Genomic DNA, 22,918 nt, shown 5'->3' on the forward strand with positions numbered 1-22,918 from the left:
GAGAGGCTTTGGACCAGCTACAATATGAAGATCTTCTTGGAGCTGTCCAGGCCTAAAAAATAGAGCACTGTGTTTTGCTTGATCCGTCTCTTCCCAGGCACGTGCCCAGAAGAAATCACAATGGCAGCACTGGTCCCAGCTCACCAGAGGTGAACCTGGGAAAGGTTCTCACCTGAGATAGAAGCGTGTTCCTGCTGCTCAGAGAGTTTCACTGGGAGTGGGAGGGAGGCTGAGAGCCAGAGGGCTGAAGCCTGGGATGGGGGAATATGGGCGGGAAGAGCTGAAATCCGTATAGAGCTTTCCTTGTGTTCCCCCCTCCCCCGCCTGCTGCTCTTTGCTGCCTGCGATCACAAGCTCATAGGGATCTCCTGACTTTCGAGGTGCCTGCGTGAGAGAGACCTGAAGGCGCCTCCATGAGGCCGATCGAGCCACGTCAGAGTGCTGGCAGTGCCGGAGGCAGCGAGCCGTAAGGCGGTGGCTCGGGCAGGTGGCCGGCGCTGCAGGTGTCAGGACAGGCAGAGCTGGGTACCAAGCTGGCAATCAATAATGCAAAGAGGCGGTCACATGTCCTTGCTGGCTGTCGCAGGATTCCTCTCTCCCCCCCAGAGTCTGGTTACTTCCAGAGATCAAGTTCCAGCCTCTCGGCTGGTGAATTATTAAACTCCATCAGTGCTCCCTTTGTACCACGTCTGTGTCTTCCTGCTGTCCTTCCTTGCTGGTGGCAGGTTCTTTCCATCCTGCTGGCTGTGCAGAAGCAGAGTCCTTCAGGCCAGAATAGCACTTTGTACTTTCCTTTGCTCCTTGCTTCTCTGTGGGAGAGTGAATAGGCTCCAGAGATGGATCTGTCCTACAGATCCACCATCTCCATCTATAAGGTGAGTGTTGGCATCAAAGGCTGCTCGACTGCATATGGGAGATATGTGGGTGGGAGAGGAGTGTTTTCTGCTTAAGGCTCCCTTGGGTGGACAGCTGAGGGCTGAATCCATTCCCAGGCTGAACTGCAGCAGCTCCTGTGGGCTGTGTTTGGGAGTAGGAGGAGAGGGTGCTTAAGAAGAGATTCGGGAAGGAACCGGGCAGCCAGGGTGGTTTGGATATGGAGCATAAAGGGTGACACACCTTGGTTGCTGGCAGGAAGAAGTTCAATCAGCCGTTTTGCCCTTCCCTTGAAAGAGTCTCTGATCTCATAAATGCTTCCCTACATGCATCAGTGCTGAGCCAAGGAGGGGAGAGCTGACAGAAGTGGGGAATTGCTTATTCCAGTCTCTGGTCTTCTCTGTAGTCAATGGACACCTCTGATAAATGCAAATAAAAGCAGAGAAGCTGATTGTCCGTTTCTTACTAAGCTGCTGAGTCTGGCAGTGCACCACATCCTGGCCAGGAAAGGGTTGTGTTCTGGCTGGCTCTGGGATGAGGGGAAAAGGCTGCTCAGACCCCCTTGCATTTACTCCCCTGCCTGCAGTGGGGGTGGGCCCTTGGGAGAAAGCCATCTCCGTTTAGGCAGCCACTTGGCTACCTTGCCCTCTGGCACAGCTCTTCTCCTGGCTGGCTTGGGAAGGCTAAGGGCAGCTGAAGTTGCTAGCCAGCCCCAGTGCATGGAGCTGGCTGTGCTTGGCTGTACATTGCCTCGGTTCCAGTGCTCCAGAAGAGGCTCTCACCCAGCCAAACCACAGCACAGGCCTTGATCTGCTGAGGTCTCTGGGCATGAGGAAGAATGACATTAACCTGTTTCTGCCTGCCCACAGAGTATCCTGGAGCAGTTCAACCCTGCACTGGAGAACCTGGTGTACCTGGGGAACAACTACCTGCGAGCCTTCCACGGTGAGTGAGTGTGCCTACACACAGCCAGGGCTCCAGACTACAGTGCTGCATCCAGCCTGGACATACCCTATCCCCTCACCCAGGACAAAGTTGCTGGTCTGCCACCTCTGACATGTCCTGAGCTGCTCTTAAGCACCCTTCAGCTCCAGGACCCACTTCTGATGGGGAGAGATGGGGTGCTTACAGGCCAGCTACCAGGAGGTGGCTGTTCTGTGTGCTGTTTGTGGAGCTGGTGATGGTGGGGAGGCAGGCCGGACCATTACCACCCCTCTCCTCTCCCCACAGCATTATCTAAAGCAGCTGAAGTGTATTTTAAGGCAATTGAGAAGATTGGGGAGCAAGCACTGCAGAGTTCCACCTCACACATGCTGGGTAAGGCTCTCCTGCACATCAACTTCTCTCCTGTGGTCAGCCACAGTTATCTTTTTTTTACCTTCTCCCTTAGTTGGTCCATTTCCAGGTAGTGGGGCAAGAAAGACAGCTCCTCTAAATGGTGCCTCTCTGTACCAGGCCCTGTCCAGGTGGTGACAATCAAACTTTTTGTGTGTCCTTGAATATTGCTCACAGTCCCAGCACTCTTCCCTGTATCTCTCTGAGATCAGCAAGTGAGCTCAGGTCCAGTGATGGACCTCTCACAGAAACCAGTCCCTGTTGAGGCATGCTGCCCCCAGAAGATCATCACGGAGGAAGTATTTTTCTACTTCTTGGAAGTGTGAGAGAAAAGTCAAGGAGCATGCACTGACAACAGCTGATGGAGTTTTGTCCTCCTGAGCCTGCAACCAGCTGGAATGGCAGCTTGGGGCTGAGGGACTCACACTCAGCAGTGGAAATAACTCTGTAGCCTGGTGGCAACTGCTGAAAATGTGGTCAGGGAGCTGCTCCACTGCTAAACATTTTATCAGAAAGCTTCCAGCTGTGTGCCCCTTCTGCAGACTCCTTTTGTCATCTGCACCTCCCAGCTCGCTCCTCTGCTCCCTGTAATCCATCTCCTCCTTTCCTGGTTTCAAATGCCAGCCCTGCTGGAGTGGGACCATGCACAGCATGGGAGCAGGTGCTGGAGCTGCCTTCCCATAGGACAGCCAGAAATGTGCACCACATCTGGAGAGCCACTGGGGTTGGAAATGGGGCCTGTGGGGGCTGTGGCAGAGCAGAAACCCAGCACCCAGAGCCCATGGAAGAGGTGAGGCTGCCTGCTGACACCGGGGGCTGTAGCATAACACTGGTCCAGCCACCACATGAGCTGGAGTAACCCTGCATTGGCAGTGCCTGGGAAGGAAGGCTGCCAGGGTGCAGAGAGCAGTGCTTTGTGATATCTCTTGGACTTTCACAGCTGTGTATCATCTGCTGTGCAGCTTGGGCACACAAGAAAATGGCCACAGGACTTTTTCATCTTCTCCTGTCTTTTTCCCCCTAAAGGTGAAATTCTGATGCAGATGTCTGACACACAGAGACTACTGAGCTCTGATTTGGAAGTTGTGGTGAGTGGTTTTCCCAAGGGCTAGTGGAGGTGGATAATAACATGATTTAATTAAATACAGCTTATCAGCATTTACCATATTCACCCCATCAGCTGCCCTCAAGCATGCCTGCAGGCAGGTGCCTGCCTCCCTGCTGCACGTGGCAGAGAAGGGTTACAGGGCTGGCATGCCCAGAGCCTGGCTGCAAGTCACTTGCTCAGCACATTTTATGAGCCACCCCTTATCACAGTGCATGCAACACCCCATATGGTGAAGGGATAAGGGTGATGGCTCCTTCACGTTTTTCAGGCTCAGACTTTCCATGTGGACCTGCTGCAGCACATGGAGAAGAACAGCAAAATGGATGTGCAGTTTATCAGTGTAAGTGATGAACTCCCTTCTCTTCCTCAGCTCTCCTTGTTTCACTGTCCCCTTCACCCAAGGGTTTTTGCTTCAACACTTGAGGTGTTTCCATGATTCTTCTCAGCAAGAGATAGAGGGGCTCTTACCTTCTCCCATCATGGAACAAACTCCCCTTGTTCAGTGATGATGGAGAGCTAAAAAGGGCAGGTGGCTGGTCTTTGTGAAGTGGGCCTTGCCAAATGCTTCAGCGGGGCTGAGAGGCTCATCATTCCTAAAATAGAGTTCCCAGCTTCCCCAAACCACAGACTCTGCTTGTCTGTGGGTCCTGTGCTGCCATGGCCCAGCTGGCCATGCCTGTGGGTAGTGTCAATATAGAAAGACAGAGGCCTTTGGGCTCAGTGCTGAGGCAGCTGGGTGCCAGTCCTTGCTCCTCAGATCTGGAGGTTCATCAGCACTCTTGGGCCATTTAAAATTTAAAGAAAGGCAAAGAAAGACATTTTACAAGAAGTCCAGGTGAAGCCTGATTGCAGGTGGACTCAGATGACCAACCACCCATCAGAGCAGGACCCTTGCTGCCTCACAGTGTGGCTGGGTCTCTGGCTCCTTACTGAGCCTGTTTTCTCCCTGGCAGGAGAGCCAGAAGCAGTATGAGCTGGAGTACCAGCGAAGAGCCACCAACCTGGATAAGTGCATGGCAGAGCTGTGGAGAATGGAGAGGGCTCGTGACAAAAATGCCCGGGAGATGAAGGTAAGCAGTGATCGCAGGAAGGGGAGTTGGTAATAAGAACTGAACAATTTCTCGGGAGCCAGGGGTGATTTCTCAGCCGTCTTAGCCAAGAGGTTGCCCCGATATTCAAAAGCCAGCAGGCTTATCTGGAAAGTAGGAAACCACTATTCTACAGGGTGCTACTCATCTGTGGCACTTACTCCTGCCAAGCCCTTTTCTCATATAGAAAGCCTCAGAAGCAAGAACTTAATCCCCAGCACTCTGCTCTAACTCCTCTTTGCTGCTCCAGCACTGCAAGTGGACTGGGAAGTCGATAGACATAATGACCCCTTCCAACCCATCCCCTGAGTCCACTCTGTTGGATTTTCACTAATCCCTTCCTCCCTTTTTCCCCTGTGACACAGGAGAATGTGATCCGACTGCGCTCAGAGATGCAGGCGTTTGTCTCTGAGAGCCAGAGGGAGGCTGAGCTGGAGGAGAAGCGCCGCTACCGCTTCCTGGCTGAAAAGCACCACATGCTCTACAACACTCTCCTCCAGTTTTACAGCAGGGTACAGCCCTGACATGCTGGGGAGCAGGGCTGGGGGAGCAGACAGCAGGGCTGGAGGGAGAGCATGCAGCCAGGAGGGAGCCAGGGCTGAGCCATCCCTTAGTGAAGGATGCATCTGTGCATGGACTGGGCAGGAAGCTGTTTTATTTCTTGCTGTGAGGTTCAGGCTGGCTGTACTAGGGTGGGAGAACATGCCTGGGGCTGAGCATGGTGCTGGCATGGGCTTAGTTGGGTGTGTGAGTGATGGAGGAGGGAAGGGTGTTGTAGGTGTTTATAGCAGGGTCTTTGGGACCAGGGGATCTCTGCTGAAGGGTGCCATCCTCGAAATTCCTGCCTTTGTTGTTTGGCCATTCCCACAAGCCTAATTGTGGGAGGACCTGGTCTCTGGTGCATGTGTAAGCCCTGGGCTTCCTCTGTAGCTGGTCTGCCCTGTCCATCACCCCCTCTTCTCTCTTTCTTCCCAGGCTCGGGGCATGATCCAGACCAAGGCACCGTGGTGGAAGGAGCAGCTGGAAGCCAGCCGTAACCCCTCAAACAGCCACTCACAGGGGCTGCTCTCAGCCTCCCACGGCCAGGGCTATCCTTCAGGACGGCTCACGCCCACCCACCTCGAGATGGTGAGGAGCCCACAGACAGCTTAACCTCGTTTGGTGAAATACTGGAACAGGTTGCCCAGAGAGGTGGTGGATGCCTCATCCCTGGAAACATTCAAGGTCAGGTTGAACTGAGCTGTGAGCAACCTGATCTGATTGAAGACATCCCTGCTCATTGCAGGCAGTTGACTAGATGGCCTTTAAATGTCTCTTCCAACCCAAAATATTCAATGGTTCTTTGGTGGTGAGGCTGTAGGGCAAAGTCAGTCCTTGGCCAACCATGGTACTTGCTGCCTTGTCCAGCTCCAGTGGCCTTTCCTGGCCAAGAGGAATAGTAGTCTTTGTGTGGGCTGGAGTGGAGGAATGTGCTGAGTCTGGCTTTCTAAGAGAGACTGCATCTCTCTCAGAGCATCTCCTGCCTAACACAGCCTTTGTGAATGTGTGTTCAGCCCAGTTTCTTTCCAACAGCCCCAGAGGCCCCTTGGGGACTTTGCTTCTTCTATGACTGGGAGTAGATCCAGTATCTTCACTCCAGACCCTCCAGAAATGAGGATGTCTCCTCAGCCAGAGTCTCCCAGGCGGCCACTGCGGAGGACACCATCAGCAGCCAGTATGACCCAAATCTGGGAGCAGTGCTATGGGGAGATGCAGGGGTTGGACCTCTCTGGGAAAAGGGTTGGGTCTGGGAAGGGACCACTACTCTATCAGACCACCAGACCTCAGCTGCATTCCTGGGCATGGTGAGAGGATGGTGCCTAGGGGAGCTGTAAAGGGCAAGGCTGAAGTAGAAGGTAAGCTTAGCCTTCAGGGCAGAGTCCATCCATGGCAAGACCAGGCTGTGTGAGGTGGGGAACCTACGAATGTGCAATTTTCAAGGCTCCTTGAACTACAAGAACTGGTTCTTGCAAGAATTCCCATTTTAGTAAAGCACCTTTGTAGCTGTTGGTTGGGGTATTAACCCTTTAGATGGAGCGGAAATAAGACATGGCTACATGGTCCCTCTCAGGATAGGAAAGAGAGACTTTATTCAGAAATACATTGCTTCAGTAGAGCGACTCGCAACTCCAAGGACAGAGTACAGATGATTGATCCAGAGACAATGACACCTCTTTCCCAGGCCTGGTCACGCACCAAAACAGGTGTTAATCTAATGTTGTTAATTCCATTCTATTTTGACCATGTTATCATCCTGGGAGAAAATCTCCCTAACTGAAGCTGAACATGCTATCAGCCTGAGAATGGAGCTGAGAGAGCAGGAGAAGCTCCAGCCTGAGAGTGATTTTCCAGGCTGTAATTTTCCTAGCTCTCTAACAATGTGTCCACACACCTTCTCTCATACTACCAGATTAAATATTAGCTTGTCCTATGAAACCCAGACACTTAACCCAATGCACACCTGCTTTTCCTTCTTGAGGAATTTCAGCTTAACGTTTTTAAAATAATTGAAAAAAGGACAGGGAGACAGAGAAATTACACAAGTAATCAGTAGCTCTAGCAGGTCGGGAAGAGGACTGTCAGGCAGGGAGGGCATCAGCCAGGGCATGCAGCCCTTATGCTCTAGGCATTTGGCCAAAGAGGGCACAGTGCAAAACAAATGGGTTTGGCTTGAGCTGATTGTCTCCTGCAGGATGCTTACCCTGCTTTTCTCATGCTATGCTTTGCTCTCTCCCTGCAAGGCCATCTGCTCCTCCACTAGAGTAATTACTTGACTGAGAAAGCGCTGGTCCCTTTGAGGCAGCGTGGGTCTCGCAGGAGGAAGCCAGACTCCAGCCAGACCCTTGGGATGCCTCCCCACAGGTCTGCTCCCTACGGGCCGTACATCCCGCTCGGGTTCTTTTGGCGAGGCCAGCAGTGGCAGCGAGGGCAGAAAGAGGAGCGGCACCACAAGAGTTCAGGCCATTGTGCCCCACACGACGGGTGCCAACCGGACCCTGCTGCCGTTTGAGCCTGGGGACGTCATCGCGGTGCTGATGCCGGAGGCGCAGAACGGCTGGCTCTACGGCAAACTGGAGGGCTCGTCCACGTACGTGACTCTGCTGCTGTAAATTGGCCAGATGCAGGCTTGTTGAGTCTGGAGTTGGAAGGGTTAAGCCCAAAATTATCACCCCCCTCGCCTTCTGGTGTGGCCTGGGCACTGTGTCCCACCCACCATCTCAGTGGGACAATGCTGTGTCTTCAGTGATGCAGTGTGGCAGGGCTGGTGTGGATGGGCTGCCTGAGAAACCTCCAGGGGCTTTGGGTGGAAGAGCCAGGGATGCAGTGATCCCCTCCTGCCTTGCACGACAGAGTGACTCCTGTCATGGGATCCAGCTCAGGGCCATGAACTGCTGCAGTTACCTGAGAGGCCTGGCATTTCTCAGCTCACACTGCAACTGCTGCCACAGCCTCCAGCACAGGCGGGGCATGGAAACTGCTGCACCCGCACTTACTGAATTACTCCCTGTGGCACTGCCAGCCAACACCCGTGTGTAAAACCTGCCCTGTTCCACATGGGATGTGGTCTGCAGGAATGCTCACAGATGTGAGATGAACAAAAGCAGTGCCTTTCTTTGGGCAGCTGTTCTGGAGTGGAGCTGCTGTAAAATCCCTGGATGAGTTTTTCACAGCTTCCTTGTAATTGTGGTTGGTTGGAGTCTCTTGCTGGATTGTGTCAGCATTACTCCCAGGAGCACAGGTTTTGCTGAGCTCCCGAGATAAGTGAGTCCTGCTCCAAGCTCAAAGTCTGTCCCACAATAACCCTTGGCCTTACCTAAGGGTGAAAGAAGTTCAGGAATCCTGTCACACATGGTACTGGCAAATGTGGCTTGATTGATATGTGGAATTGGTGCAGATCAGAAGTGTTTGGCAATTGGATCTGAAGAACCACAAACCATGGTTTCCTGGACCTCATTTGTCTCTGTTCCTGTGCCTTAGGTGTGGCTGGTTCCCTGAAGCTTATGTAAAGCCTTTGGAGAATACGAGGGAGATGGAGGAGCCAGACACCAGGTAACAGGATGGCAATTGGCCAGAGGGATCATAGTTTTAGAGTGTGTCCCATGGAGACCTGCAGGGCTTCTATGTTGGAGAACCTGCCAAGAGCCTCATTGTGCCCTGGGATCTCGCAGGTTTCCCTAGGCAGCTCCCATAACTTGTGCAATGTCATCTCAAAGGTCCTTGCAACTGGACAGGTCCAAGACACGTGTATTTCCTCCAGAGACATCCCATGTTGTGCTAGCACCTGTGCTGCCCCCTGATCCCTGCTCTTTGATCCCATCTCACTGTCTTCTCTTCTTGCTCAGGTCCTTCCCACTGCGAAGCAGTCACAGTATGGATGACATCCTGGACCGTCCCAGCACTCCATCCTCCAGCAATTACTGGCCTGCTGCTGCCCAGCCCAGCTTGCCGAACCCACCTCCCCTCTCTGTGGGTGCCAGCAGCCACCAGAGTGGAGTGGTGGCCCCAGTCAGTTCTGGCTCCAAGGTGAGTGCAGGAGCAGTTCTGGTGGGTTTGTGTGAAGTGGGCCACATCAAGACACATCTTTTCTGCTTTGGCCAGTAGAGACAGAAAATCACCTTTCTGATGTTGGTGAAGGGACCTGCTGCTTTCCTGAGTCTTGTTAGCACTAGTCTTTCTCATCCGTGTCCACATGCCACCTTGTCTGATGACCCCTGCCAGTTTTCCTGTTGTGTGCAGATCCTCAGTGCCTGGCTTTGCTCCCCCAAGGGACTGCTTTTCTGCCCCTGCCCTTCTCATCTCTCTCTCTTTTTTTGCTCACCAGGGACCCTTCAGTTCAATCCTTTTCTCCATGGCCTCCCAGCCTGATTTCTGGTGGCTCCAGGGCAGCACTTCTTTCTGCTAATAGTAGGACCATGGAGTGACCAGGCTGGTCTGGGAGTGGGTGACCAGCTAACAGAGATGCCATCCTTCTTCTCCCTTCAGAGAACAGAGAGGAGTTTCATAGGGTTCCTCTTTTAAATTCAGACGAGGGTTGGCTTAAAGTCAGAGATGGGATAGGGAAAAGCTGGAAGTAAAGGCTGAGGGCACAGCTATTTTTGAGAGCCTTAGAACAAGTTGTGTTCAACCCGTGGCTTATGGATGGCATACTGGGGAGGAAGTCCTCCACTTATCATTGCTTCCAGCAGTAGGGAATTGACTGGGAGAACCAAGTTAAAGGAGAGGACCTGGGGGAAGAAAGAACAGTGCTGCCCATGGGGCATTACTTGCTCAGTCTCACAGAGGGCTGGAAAACCTTTTCTATGCTCACTGATTCCAGGCCAGCTCAAGATTGCAAAGAATTGGATGTCTCAAAGAACTGAAAACTGCAACATTTAATTACTCTTTTTTTCCCTTTTATGTCCTGCTCTGTGGTTTCAGGTAGCATCAGGCTGCACAACACAGGGGAACAGCCTCTGCAGCCTTTCTGACCCTCTGGGTCACTGGGTTTTCATCCTGTCCCAGAGCTGGGGTGTTGGGATAGACCTGGGATTGAGCCATGAATTGTGTGCAGCATTTGGAGCAGCATAGCAGAGCATGAAACCTCACTAGAAAGGAGGAAAAGACTAATTTGGAAAGACAGCCTTGCTTTAAATGTATGCCCAAACATCCCCCAGCTGAGCCACGAACAAATGGGTGTGACTTCCTAACTGAATCCCAGAGAGCCACGTGTGGCTTTCTTGTCTGCCACCAGAGTACTTTAGCAGGTCAGCTGTCACTGATCGTTCACTGTCTACTGGCCAAGAATAAGGGCCACAGGACCTAAGTCCAACTTTGTCCACCAGATTTGTCCACTTTTAAGTAGTATGTGGTGTAGGGTAGGTGGGTAGAACTCTGGAGTTCCCCATGGATGCTGGAAGTGCCTGGATGACAGATTTTTTGCCATGGTGTGTGGGCAACACAAGGGGGCATCTCTGGCTGTGCTGGAGGGTGAAATGTAGCTCAGACTGTCAACGTTTGCTGTGCTCTTCAGGTATGACATTTTGGGGATCCGAGTCATCTCCTTTCCTCCTCAAAACAAAGGAAGATGTCCTAGGGGAGTAAGGAACCTGCGGTGTAGGGACAACTCACCACAATAAAATTCAGGGTATTATCTACAGCGGGGAATTTGTGGACTTTTGCAAACCTTGAATGAATAAGGAGTCAGAGCCCTGTTAAGAGGACTTGGGGTCCTAACTCACCTGAGTGTTTTGTGAAATCATCCTCCATGTGTGCAGTGTCTCCTGCCCCACTTTTCTCTCTCCATTCTCCACTCCAGATTTCTCACTGCTGCTTTTCTTTTCACTGCAGAAATCAGGAGCAGATCAGCCCCCTGAACTCTTCCCACGGTGAGTAAGACGTGGAACTCCACTCTGGAATCGTCTGACAGAGGGGAGTATTATTACAATGCTATGATTATTTAATCTTTGGATTATCAAATGTGGGAGGAACAAGGAAGTGTCTGGGGAAAAGCAATGCACAGCTTACCTTCCAGGACAGGAGGCAGAGGTGGTCTATTCTGGCTTCTGCTGATGGTCCTATCTTGACTCAGATAAAATGAGGTAGGACCTGAGCACCCTGAACACATGTCCAGACCCGCATGTTCCTTCCCATCCATCCTGGAAGGGTCACAATAGCAGCTCTCAGCCTGAGTGTGGAGCTACATGACTGTGCATCTCTGCCTGCTTGGATAGGGCTGAGGCATAAAAAGATGTGGCTTTGAGTTCTGATGGGTCTGGTGTATGGAGATGAGACTTGACATAAATCCCTGGTTTTCTTCCCCCTGCAGCTGGGTTAATGTCTCCGTGTTTCTGGTGTGGTGCTGTGGCCTTTTTCTACTCCCCAACTCCTTGCTTGGAGGGTTGGTGTACACTCTGCAAGTGCTGTCATGAGGGACAGCCATGTGCTGGTGTCTCTTCTGCATCTTTTGGAAGAGGGAGGGTGAGAAGCCCTCAGGAGAGCCCAAGGGGATCCACATGGGAATGTGCAGCAGGGGTGTGTTAAGGGTGGAGAAAACCTACTCAGGAATGAGCTTTACCAAGCTCTCCTCCTTGGCAGGGAGGTGACTGCAGTAGGACTAAGTAGCCTTTGCTTGGTCACAGAGATCCCTGAAGGTATTTGCAGACTTTCTGACGATTGCCTGTTTCCTTTCCCGTTCCAGAGGAACCAACCCCTTTGCCACAGTCAAGCTGCGCCCCACAGTCACCAATGACCGCTCGGCACCCATCATCCGATGAAACAGGGCTGTGGGCACTGAACAATTTCAGCAGAGGAGGAGGAGGAGGAGAAGTGATACTGCTGTGACCTCCAGCTGGGCAGCAACCTAGTGCTACCACTCATGGAGTGAACTCTCTTTTCCCCTCCCATACCTCTGGGACAATGGGACCCATCTCACCTGGGTGTCTGGGAGCATATCTCTGCTGCCTTCTGTCTTGATCCCTGCTCCCCTCCTCTTGTGGTGCTACTGTACTTGAGCGGGAGGGACCAGTCTGGTGTTACTGGTGCTGATGGCCTGGGAGAAAGGATGGGGCTGGAGGTGTAGGTAGGGTTGGCTAAGATCATCTGCAGCCAGGGCGGTGCTGTTGGGATGCTGTGGGCAGAGAACTCTCACCAAACAGTTCCTTTGCCACCAGAAGAATGAACCCCAGAAGAGAAGGCTACAAGAAGGCTCCAGGTGATGTGGTCCAGCCGACAGGGTCTGATCTTGGCCCCTTTGACAGTGTCCATTTGTAGCAGCACCTGCCCCTTCTCACCCCAGGTGCAGCCTCTTACCTTGCTGGGCAGTGCTGGGCCAAGGCAGGGGCAGGTGACAGTGTCCAGCACCACTGCCCTGTTCCTTCATGTACTGTCCTGTGGAAAATATATGGGTTTTTTTAAAATAAAATGGAGAATGCATATTCTGTGTCCATTTCAGTGGCTGGGACATCACCTCGGTCACAGAATGCAGGGGGAGGAGGATGGGCACTCTCCACCAGCATTGGGGCCATGATGGCTGCCTACAGTTGTGGTGTTGGACACTGCAGTGTGTGAGTCCAGACGGGGCAGCTACCAGCCCCTGGAGTGGATGTGGAGGGCACCAGGAGGGTTGCAATGCCCATTGTTGGCTTCCCCCGAGTCCCCCTGTCTGTCCTGTTGCCAGAGGGCAGCAAGAACCTGTGGCCCCCTTCTCCTCACCCACTGCTGGAGCGTGTACCCTGGGCATCCCAGAGCTGCTTAGTGCAGGGGAAAAACATTCCCTGAGGGTCTGTGGGGTCTCACTAATCTGGGAATACCCTATGTGTGCTGGGGGAGCCCTCACGGGAGAGGCAGCGTGAGTGAGGGATGGAGCGCTAGCGATGGCCAGGGCTTAGCTGATTAGCCTTATTAATAGACATTAAACCCTGGCTGTGAGTGTGGCCAAGCCCCCGCAGCCCCCCTGCTGCTGAGAGGTGTCAGGGGTTTATAGCCCAGGCCTTTTCCTCCCCAAAATCCCCCCTGGGCTGAGCCCCAGCCCCCTCCCTGGAAGTAAAAGTGTTCCCCCAAGTGCGGCCAGAGACTGGCATGTCCCCTGTGCCTGCCAGACCTCCTTCTGTGAGTCAGCCACTGGGGAGGTTGCTTTTGAGGGGGGTTATTGAGCTGCCCGGGGTGGGCAGGATCTGGTAGTTTGAGCCATGGCTGGCAGCGATTCCTTGGCTGCTCCACCTTGTTTTGCTTCTCTGCTGGGCACATGCCCTGCAAAACCATGCCATTGCTTCTCCATGGTGGCTGGCAGTTGAGGAAGCTCCAAAAGCAGCCACTTCACCTATTTTGCCCCTTACTGAAGCACGGGCACATGCCCAGCACCCTTGCTATCCCCAGCACCCAACCTCACCTCACTTCTTCCTGTTTTGCTCCCTCCGAATGAATCTACCCCTGCCAGCCTGCCCTCCTCTGCTGGGGAAAACGCAAGGAGCCCCTGGGCAGCGGGATTACCAGGGGATTCGGGCTGTGGCAGGCAGCCACCTCGTCCCCATTGGCTGGAAAAGCCTCTTAAAAGTGGAGAAGTGCTTTCTGCCCGCTCAGCACCCGCTGGTCTCTGCCGACCTGAAACCATAAGCAGCTCCTGACCCACATCCACACTGGGAGTGCCGTGGGACACTACCTGCACCCACAGGAGGCAAAGGGGTGCCCCACACAGGGTGTCTTCCCGGATCTGCCATAGACAGCTTTGCTGGGCATCACTGGAACTGGAGGGAAGCAAGCTGAGAGGGGGATTAGCTGTCTTGTGAGGACGTAGCAGCTCCAAAGGAAGGAGCAGAGCACAAGAGACTGCTTGACAGGTGGTAGATTCCTGCAGGCATTGTCCTGTGCCCACCATGGAGAAAAGATCCAGCAGGACCATCTAACCAGGCACTCTCATCCAGAGCCAGGAAGTGCCAGCCAGTGGGAGAAGGAAGCACTGTTGACAGATCTGCTCAACCCGTGGAGGCTCAGCTTGTGCTCGGGAGGTCATCGCTTCATTGCACAGGTCAGTGGTGTGGAGGGATGCTTGTGCCCTTGCTCCAGCAGCTGATTCATCCTGGGCCTGAACTCATTTAATTTTCTAACAAAAGCTTTCTCAGGGGGTTGTCGGTGGGTTGGAGAGGCTGGTGGGGGGAATCGCGGCCCTTGCACTCAATAAATAAGACTCCCCGCCCCACCTGTACTGTGTGGAGGTGCTAAGAGCATTTATGTAGACCCTCTGGCACAGTGGGGATTTTCTGGGCATTATCCAGCACTGGCTGCACTGTGCTCTGTGTGTGTCCAGGGACTAGCAGGCACAGCCAAAGTGCTGTGGTCTTCACCCTTCCAACCTGGGCTTGTGCTTCCTGGTGTGGGTGCAAGTCTTCTTGCAGCCACCTGCAGCAAGTTCTGTGGCAGTGCCTACTCTGGCCCACCTTCCTGTTGTGCATGGGAAAGGGCAGGTACCCATGCTAATGAGCTTTTGTGTGCATGTGAACTCACACACTGCGTTTTTTCCTGTGAATAAAGCTCCTTAACTGGGGACAAAATGATAGTGAGCTGCAGAGTGTGCAAAGGCAGGTACAGGGTATGTGGTGTGACTGCTGCGTGCAGCTGTGAGCAGACAAGCATGTGTGTCATGGTGTTAGGAGCAAGGCAGCTCTGAACTGGGAAAACTGGCTCACAGCTGGGATAAATCTCCAGCAGAGGTGTGCTATGGCATTTTGGCCTTGGAGGTATCTCCACAGGTGAGCCCCTCTGGTGCACGCCATCATCAGTTGGCGTTTTCAGCCAACCCCTGGCTGCAGGCAGGTAAAAGTGCTTTCATGCTTTGCTATACAGTTCTGTGGCACTGAGCAAGTGGCTCCTGCAGAGGTGCCCTCCAGTTCCAAACTCAAACAAGTACTCACAGATATTTGTCTAACGTGCTCTTCAAAATCAGATGCCATGAGCTCATCACTTACAGGCAGTGCTATAAAATCTCTGAAGAGCATGTCACAGACAGATAAATATTTTCTTGCTAGAATGCTGACAGGGAGTGGCAGGGTTGAGGGAAAGATGGATTGCAGTGGTTTGATTGATTCATTTAATTTGTGGTGCAGGATGAGCTCAAGAAAAGCAAGGCTGGGAGAGGGGCTTGGATAGAAAGTCTCAGGCTATGTTTGGTGGCGGGTCTTACTTGAATTAGCTACATGCAACAGATAGTGCAGTGGTGGAGCACCAGCACTGATTGAGAAATCACTGTGCTTTGGCAGCAGGTCACTTTTTGTACAATTGGACCTATCTTGTCAGTCAGCTGGAGCTGGGACAGGAACAGTGGGCAAAATGGTAGAAACTGAGCAAGGCTATTAGGTTGGGCTCTCAGGGTGCCAGTGTTCCAGAAAACACCAGTAAGGGTAAGATGGGGGAGGTATGGGTAGCTGCAGAGTCTATCATTACTCTTTTCTTACTTGTAGTGATTCCTTGCCTTAAAAATATCTCTACAGACCCCTGTTTTCAGTTTATGCCTCTGTCCCTTGCCACAGTCCCTGAGACCTGGGCTGGGAGGCAGAGATTAGAGTAGCCTGTGCTGGCCCCTGTGGTTCAGCCCAAGAGCTGCTAGGAAACAGCCATCCAAGAGAGTTGCCCTAATCGATGATCAGAACCAGATTCAGCTCCCCTTTTTTGTGGCTCACAGCATCCTGAAAGTTTGGAGAACTCTGCTGCAGGGACCCATGGTGGTGGCAGGCATCTGAGTGTTGCACTGTGTTTTCAGGAGCAAGCAATCCCAGGAGCAGGGAAGGAGGGGTATGGCTGAGGGTGGCTGTGGGGTAGGACCACTCTTGCCAAGTAAAGGCCCTCTGCCTGGAGTCTGCCCCAGCTTGTACCATCCACACTTTTGTCTAAAGGATTTGTACTTCTCTGACATTCAGAGCAACAGCAACTATGGGAATCAATTCAACTCACCCCTTTTGCTTGGAGGACACCAAGAAAAGGGACTGCCTTGAGAAATGCACCCAGATCCAAAATTACCAGGTCCTAGCGATGTGTATCACATCCATAAGACATTCCCTGTCCCCTCGGCACTCTCTAGTCCGTGTGTGAATCCTGGCATTTCCCACCACTGCTGGTGCCAAGGGATGAGGATGCTGCCGCCATCCTGCAGTCCTTCAGCCAAGGGAGCTGGGCAGGAGAGAGGACCTTTGTTAGGAGTGTGCTGCCAGCAAGATAGTGATAGAAGACAAACCAGACCAAAAAAGCCCAGCTCAGGCATGGAGAATGCCTGTCTAATCTACTTGGGAGCATCTGTAGTCTAGATCCAGAGATGGCTTTGCGTAGAGGTGTGAAAATAATCCTGGCTGACCAAGAAACTGTAGCCAGTGGTGCTGGGAAGGGGCAGAGACCTGGTACCTAAGGGAGAAATGAAAAACATACCCATAGCAGCCAGCTGGAGCAAAATTCCTGGGCAGCTTAAGAGCCCTGAGAGCGACTCACAAGACATCCCCTCTAATTCCCTCCTTCTCCCCACTTAGGCTTTGTTCCGGCCCCTCCGTGTACGTACAGAGCCCTAATCTCTCTGGCATGCAAATAACCACTGTTTTTTTGTGCTCTCCCCCTTCACCTATTTCAGAAATCTGGCCCCTGATGTTGGGGAGAGGAGGGAGAAGGAGAGTGCCATGCACTGGGGCCTCCCAGAGGAAAGCACAGAGGGCTTAATGGATCTCCCTGCCTCACTGCTGGAAGTTTCTGTGGCAAGGCAGGTTCTGAAGGACTCCCCATTGGAGCAGACCAGCATGGGAGAGGCTCAAAAGGAAGTAAAAAGAGTTCACATTGCTGGTCTTTGCCTCACATCGTCTGTAGGCAAGGCTGGATATGAAGCAAGAGGGGTGCTGCAGGTCCTGATGCTACATCAGATGCAGCACTCCAGGCTGAGCTGGGAGCTGTGACACTGCTTAGCTGTGTTTGGCCAGGGGTTATGGAGTTCTGGGCTGCCCCAATCTCAGGGGGAGCTTCCTACCTTTGCCCAGCTGAGGCATGACCTTACGCTCCAAAGCAATCCCACCTTGCCTGGCAGGATCAGGGTACAAAGAGCAGATGTGGTCCCCCAATGAGCCTCTCAGAGCTTGGAGATGGAGGGCATGGAGAGAAACTTTGTAGCAAACGTTTGCTGCTCTGCTTTTCTCTTGTCTTTCTGCAGCACCAGCAGACTTTCTCTCACTCTGTTGCCCTACTTCCTCCCCTCCTGCCTTTCCATTCCTAGGTTAGAAGATGGGGAGACCTGACCCAGAAGAAGGACAACTCCCGGCTCCTGTGAAGCCCCCAGATGGTGGCTGGGGCTGGATTGTGCTCCTTGGCTGCTTTGTGATCACAGGCTTCTCCTATGCCTTCCCAAAAGCCGTCAGTGTCTACTTCAAGGAGCTCATGAAAGATTTCCACGTGGGCTACAGTGACACAGCCTGGATCTCTTCCATCATGCTGGCCATGCTCTATGGGACAGGTGATGCTTGGACACACTTCCCCCTCCTCAACTCACACTTTTCCCACTCTGCCATGGGCACGACCAAGTCCCCATGGACTTTTCTCATGCTCACTGGCCTGGTCATGAACCACGATGCAGAATACAATTGTCCTACCACTTCTTTTCTGGAAGTGTGCTGCATCTCATATCCCTGTTTCCTCTGCCCCAGGAGACCTCAGGGATCACCTTGCCTACATCCCAGACAATTGATACAGGGCTTGCTCCCACTGCTGAAGTGATGCTCCTATCACACTAAGCACCAGGGAATAGGGGCCAAAGGCAGAACAGAAGTCTCCACATCACCAGCCTCTCTCCCTTGGCCAGGCCCAACAGATGTGTATCTAAGCAGTCAAGTAGTGAGCTCCATATTAGAGCTTCATCTTCCCCTGACAGCCCTGCTTGGGCTGCCTTCCCCTTCCCAGTTGTCCTCTCTCCTTTTGGTCACCTACTCAGTCTCTCCTCTGCTTCCTCCTAGGACCAGTATGCAGCATCATGGTGAACCAGTTTGGCTGCCGGCCTGTGATGCTCATTGGCGGGCTGCTAGCTTCTGCTGGGATGATCCTGGCATCTTTTACCACCAATATCATTGAGCTTTATCTAACAGCTGGTGTGCTGACAGGTGAGAGCCCCAGGATTTGGGGGCAACACAGGTTTACCTGGGGAAGAGCCAAGACCATGTTGTACTTCCCTTTAGCAATGCTGTGTCTAGTATCAGGTCTCTCTTGCCTATTTGCACACACTATGGGAAGCATCTAGTCCTCAATGTTGCACATGTGAGGGATGCATTTGCTGGAGCTAAACAGCCAGAGCCTATGGTTGAGAGAAAGAAGAAACCTAAGTGGTGCTCAGTGATCATGGTGACTGTGGTAGGAGACATCAGTTACACAGTGGCAGGGGAAAGAGGCAGAATTCCTGTGTAAGGCTCAGGTCCTGCCTAAGTGTGAGCACAGTTACCTGATCCAAGCCCACTTCAGCTGGACAGGCTGGTTTAGCCCATCCTCTGCAGGGGTAATCCAGCAGCATGAAGGTGCAGAGGCTTGTGAGGAATACATTCATCCCATCGTGGGACTTCGGGACTAGGATAGTCTGAGGGGAGTTTTCAGCTTGCTGCAAAACACATCTCATGTTCTTGCACTTTGTGTCTCTCTCCTGGCTCTCACTTCCATGTAGGTCTGGGTATGGCATTGAACTTCCAGCCCTCACTGATCATGCTGGGCACCTACTTTGACAAGCGTCGGCCTCTCGCCAATGGACTGGCTGCTGCTGGGAGCCCTGTCTTCCTTTCCTCGCTCTCCCCACTGGGGCAAGTGCTGCTGGAGAAGTTTGGGTGGCGAGGAGGGTTCCTTATCATGGGGGGCCTTCTGCTTAACTGCTGCACTTGTGGGGCAGTCATGAGACCCCTGGATATGGGCATGAAGAGGAAGATGGGGAAAGCTCAGGACAAATATGAAGCCAAGGAGATGCTGCCCATAGGAGGGAAGTCAGAAGAGGGAATCACCACCACTGATGGAACCAAGAAAGGCAAGAAAGCCAAGAAGAAGCCCAAGAAAGGAAAGAAGCTTCTGGATTTTAGTATCTTCTCCAACCGAGGGTTTATCATTTACACCATTTCAAAGTTCATCCTGGTCTTGGGTCTCTTTGTGCCCCCCATATTGCTGGTCAACTACGCCAAGGACACAGGGGTACCGGACACAGAGGCCGCGTTCTTGCTCTCCATCATTGGTTTCATAGACATCTTTGCCCGCCCAGCCTGTGGCATGGTGGCAGGGCTCAAGTGGGTCCGCCCTCACGTGGCATATCTGTTCAGCTTCTCCATGCTCTTCAACGGCTTGACAGACATCTGCAGTGCCAGGGCAAGCAACTACACGGGGCTGGTCATCTTCTGTGTCTTCTTTGGCATCTCCTACGGCATGGTGGGGGCACTGCAGTTCGAGGTGCTGATGGCCATCGTTGGCTCCCAGAAGTTCTCCAGTGCCATCGGGCTGGTCCTACTCATTGAGGCTTTTGCTGTGCTCATCGGCCCACCCTCTGCAGGTAGGTGTCTTGCCACAGGTGATTCATCTGGCTGCCACTGTTCCACAGTATTGCAGGCACTGGGCATGGAGACAGCACTTGAAGAAAGACCCTATTTCTCAACTTTAAATGTGCTCTAGAAGCTGAGAGCTGGTCTCTGCCTTCACTACGAATGTTGCACAGAATCACATTAAAGACAGGGTCAGGCGCAGGCTGCAGGAAAACCTTTGGAGAGTCTTCATTAGGACAAAGCAAGTGTCTCTCAATTTCCCCTTGGTGTCCAGGGCCTTTTGATTGGCAATGTGAATAGTGATCTCAATTTGTTCTGATCCCGATTCCAAGGCATAGGTGTTTTGCTGTCAGTCAAGTCAAAACAGTTTGTACAGCCCCCTGAGGCATTTTTTCTAAGAGGATTAAGACACTCACAGCTTTACAGCCAGTCTAGTCTAGGTCACAGTCCCTGGTAAGGTCCATGCCCCACAAACAGCCCATAAAAACAGGCTGTTGAAGGGAGGTTGGTGTAGATTAATGTTAAGTGTCTGATCATGTGAGAAAGCCAAATCATGCTCAAGGCTTATTTCCAAACAAAGTGCAGTTTCCTGATTTGCAAGGAAGAGTCAGGGACAAGACTGTGGAAAATCCCCAGACAGGAACCACTCTATTGTTTCTTGCAGTCCCTTCCTTCAGCTGTAACACATGGTCTAAAGCCCATCATTGAAGACTGTGGTGTGAATGGTCTTTTCCTCAGCACAAAATACCTGTTATGAGTAAAACTCGCCCTCAGCAACTCCAACCAGTTCTCAAGTGAAATTAGGCAGACAAGAGAAGACCTTCTTAAATGCTAACAAGAATTCATGTCTCACTTTATAACCTGTGGGGCAGTCAGCAGTCCCTGGCCAGGGAGGGTCAAGAACTATGTCTTGGAGGCAGCTGCGGAGAGATCACTGGGAGAAGAGTGGGATTTAACAGCACCTTGTCCCAAGGAGTAAGGCACACCAGTGGGGTGCTAACAAGGGACATCAGCCCTCCTGCCTCAGCTCAGCTGTACCTTGGTGCTGTGTAAAATGGCACACAGACAGTGCAGGGCCACCAAAGAACTGTGTTGAGGGCAACCAAGGCGTGCTGGGTGCTGGTGCAGGAAGCTCGAGGGCTCTGACAGTCCTGATGGCTCGGTCTCGGGGAGAACAGTGCTCAGCTGGGAGAAGGGGGCTGAACAAAGTGGCTTTGTTTGGTGTAATCCTCCTGAGCTGCTTCCCGCTCCGTGGGGCTGAGGGGTTTTGGCACAGGATAAGCTGCACACACACACACGCACACACGCACACACGCATGCTGGGACACGCAGGCTCCTCGCTCGCCATCCGGCTTGGCTGAACGGGGGCACATTCACCGGCAGAGGAATTCGCCACGTGCCTCCCATGACTGCTCGGGGAGGCACCTCAGCATGTCCTGGGGCTGGTTTCAGGGCATGCACGGTGGCACAGCAGGGACTGGGGGTCACATGTGCATTTTGGAGACTGCAAGAACAGGATGAAGAGCGCAGTTCCATGGCTGCTGCATCTTAGCTGCAGTAAGGCAGCTGTTCATGCTCTCCAGCACCAAGGACTGGGAACTCTTCCCCCATTGCCAGCCCCAGTGGATTCAGAAAATATATTGAGAATATCTCTGGAACAGAAATCATCAGGTGTGGGCCAACCAAAGGGATTTCTCTGCCAAAGAGAAAATAGTTCTTCCCTTCCAAATGTTTTCCTGACATAATAGCTTAAGAAATAGCAATACCTCTCAAACTTTCTTTTCTGAGACTGGCCAATTCAAATCATGAGAGGCTTTTCCCACCTTGGCAAGTAGAAGATGGCCCACGATGGAGTGGGACCCTAATGTGAGGGTGTCATAATTAAGCTCATCCAAACAAGGGAAAACACCAACCATGAGCTGTTACTGTACTTTCCCTGGAAGTACAGCTCTTTCCTAGGGTGATTTTTAGATATTCAGGTTTCTCGCTCTTCCCTTGAGAAATGGGTCCTCAGCCAAATGCAGGTGTTGCCCACCTGCACTGGGCTGTCCATGCAGGAGTGCACAGGCCGAATTTAACCATCTCATGTCTTCTCCAACCATCAGGCCGCCTGGTTGATGCTCTCAAGAACTATGAGGTGATCTTCTACCTGGCGGGCTCAGAGGTCGTGCTCTCCGCTCTCTTCCTGGGTGTTGCCAGCTACTGCTGCCTGAACCGAGGGAAGAAGGAGCCTCCCCCAGAGAACAACCCCTCTGCGGGAGGTGGGAGCGACACCGAGGAAGCAGAGTCCGACGTGCAGGAAGCCGAGGAGCACAGCAGTGACAACCACCAGCCAGCCCACAGCACTGACAACGCCGTGGTGGTGGCCAACGAGGAGGCCAACCATGTGGCAGAGGAGCAGAGAGGGGAGGGAGGCGGCTGTCCCGCAGGGGATGGGGAGGTGTCGGCACGAGACGGCTGCAACGCTGACCAGATGGTGGAGAGGGACAGTTTTTAGCCAGGGCAGAGAACAGGGATGTATAAAACTGGCCTTGTTTGCAAGTACCTCAGCATGGGAGGGTAGATGGGATGCGGGAAGCAAAAAGCTGGGACAAAGGCAGATGTAAGAAATAAGAGGGAGAGGTATAAGAATAGCTGGTCCTTATGTACATATGTCCACAACCTACCCAGTGACACGTCTACTTGCATCCTGCACCCATGCTGGTACAACACAGGCTCACAGCAGCCCAAACACCAAAAAGAAAAAAAATAATAATCTTCTTTCCTCATTTTCAAACCAGCCCTGGAGAAAGTCTTCTGAAAAGGCTGCCAAGGACTCTCCTTTTCCTTCTGCATTGTCACAATACAGAACACAAACAATTAGAGACTCTTTGTAATCAGATCTGGTACGCTCTGTTCTGGTGTCAGTGTTTCCTTCACGCCACTTCCACGGTCCGGATAGTGTCCATCTCACTGGCAGCATGTTTAGGAGGTGGTGTAACTCACAGCTACCACCCGGCCACCTTCAGGGGCCATCAGCATGGGGGTAGACACCAGGTTCTCTGCAACACCTCCCTGGGGCACTGCCAAACCAGGAAGCCACCAGCTCCAACCACCTCTGCCTGGCACATATTTTGTGGACCGTAAAGCTGGGGCAGTGACACCTGATGCTGCTTCCCCAAGTAGGGAAGCGCTGGGTTAGAGGCTGCTGCTGAGGTACAAGAAGACACCTAAGAAAGGCTAATGCCATTAGGTGTGCAGCCACAGTACGGAGCCTCGCTGACAGGAATAGCACCAAGCCAGCTTTATCTAGGCTCAAGTGAGTCCTGTTGACGTGTGAAGGGAACAACTTGGCCCCTGTGGGGGCGGGGGTTTCAAGACAGGTAAATTACTATGTCCCAGCTGATTATCCATTGAGCAGGAATGGCACCAGACATGCCTGTTTTCCTCTTAAATGAGAAAACCTCCTTACATAAAGGAATCAAAGGCAAGGCAGAAGG

The 22,918-nt window shown here is 52.6% G+C and overlaps 2 protein-coding genes across 2 annotated transcripts; both read left to right on the top strand.

The window, feature by feature from the left end:
* The first annotated feature begins 613 nt into the window (after positions 1-613).
* Positions 614-12,354, top strand: BAIAP2L2 (BAR/IMD domain containing adaptor protein 2 like 2). Its single transcript, XM_014885330.2, has 14 exons — positions 614-875; positions 1,743-1,818; positions 2,104-2,190; positions 3,235-3,296; positions 3,585-3,656; positions 4,270-4,386; positions 4,770-4,916; positions 5,380-5,532; positions 5,977-6,118; positions 7,306-7,531; positions 8,422-8,493; positions 8,787-8,967; positions 10,771-10,808; positions 11,621-12,354. The coding sequence occupies exons 1-14, from the start codon at positions 837-839 to the stop codon at positions 11,694-11,696; spliced, it is 1,488 nt and encodes a 495-aa protein (XP_014740816.2). The 5' UTR covers positions 614-836; the 3' UTR covers positions 11,697-12,354.
* A 1,131-nt stretch (positions 12,355-13,485) lies between these two features.
* On the top strand, positions 13,486-22,320 carry SLC16A8 (solute carrier family 16 member 8). Its single transcript, XM_088165311.1, has 5 exons — positions 13,486-13,945; positions 17,159-17,395; positions 17,892-18,035; positions 18,587-19,450; positions 21,545-22,320. Exons 2-5 carry the CDS (start codon positions 17,167-17,169, stop codon positions 21,934-21,936), a joined length of 1,629 nt encoding a protein of 542 aa, XP_088021437.1. The 5' UTR covers positions 13,486-13,945; positions 17,159-17,166; the 3' UTR covers positions 21,937-22,320.
* The last annotated feature ends 598 nt before the right edge of the window (positions 22,321-22,918 follow it).

The sequence above is a fragment of the Sturnus vulgaris genome, chromosome 5 (genome assembly GCF_052056855.1).
Source record: "Sturnus vulgaris isolate bStuVul1 chromosome 5, bStuVul1.hap1, whole genome shotgun sequence".
Lineage (NCBI taxonomy): Eukaryota > Metazoa > Chordata > Aves > Passeriformes > Sturnidae > Sturnus > Sturnus vulgaris.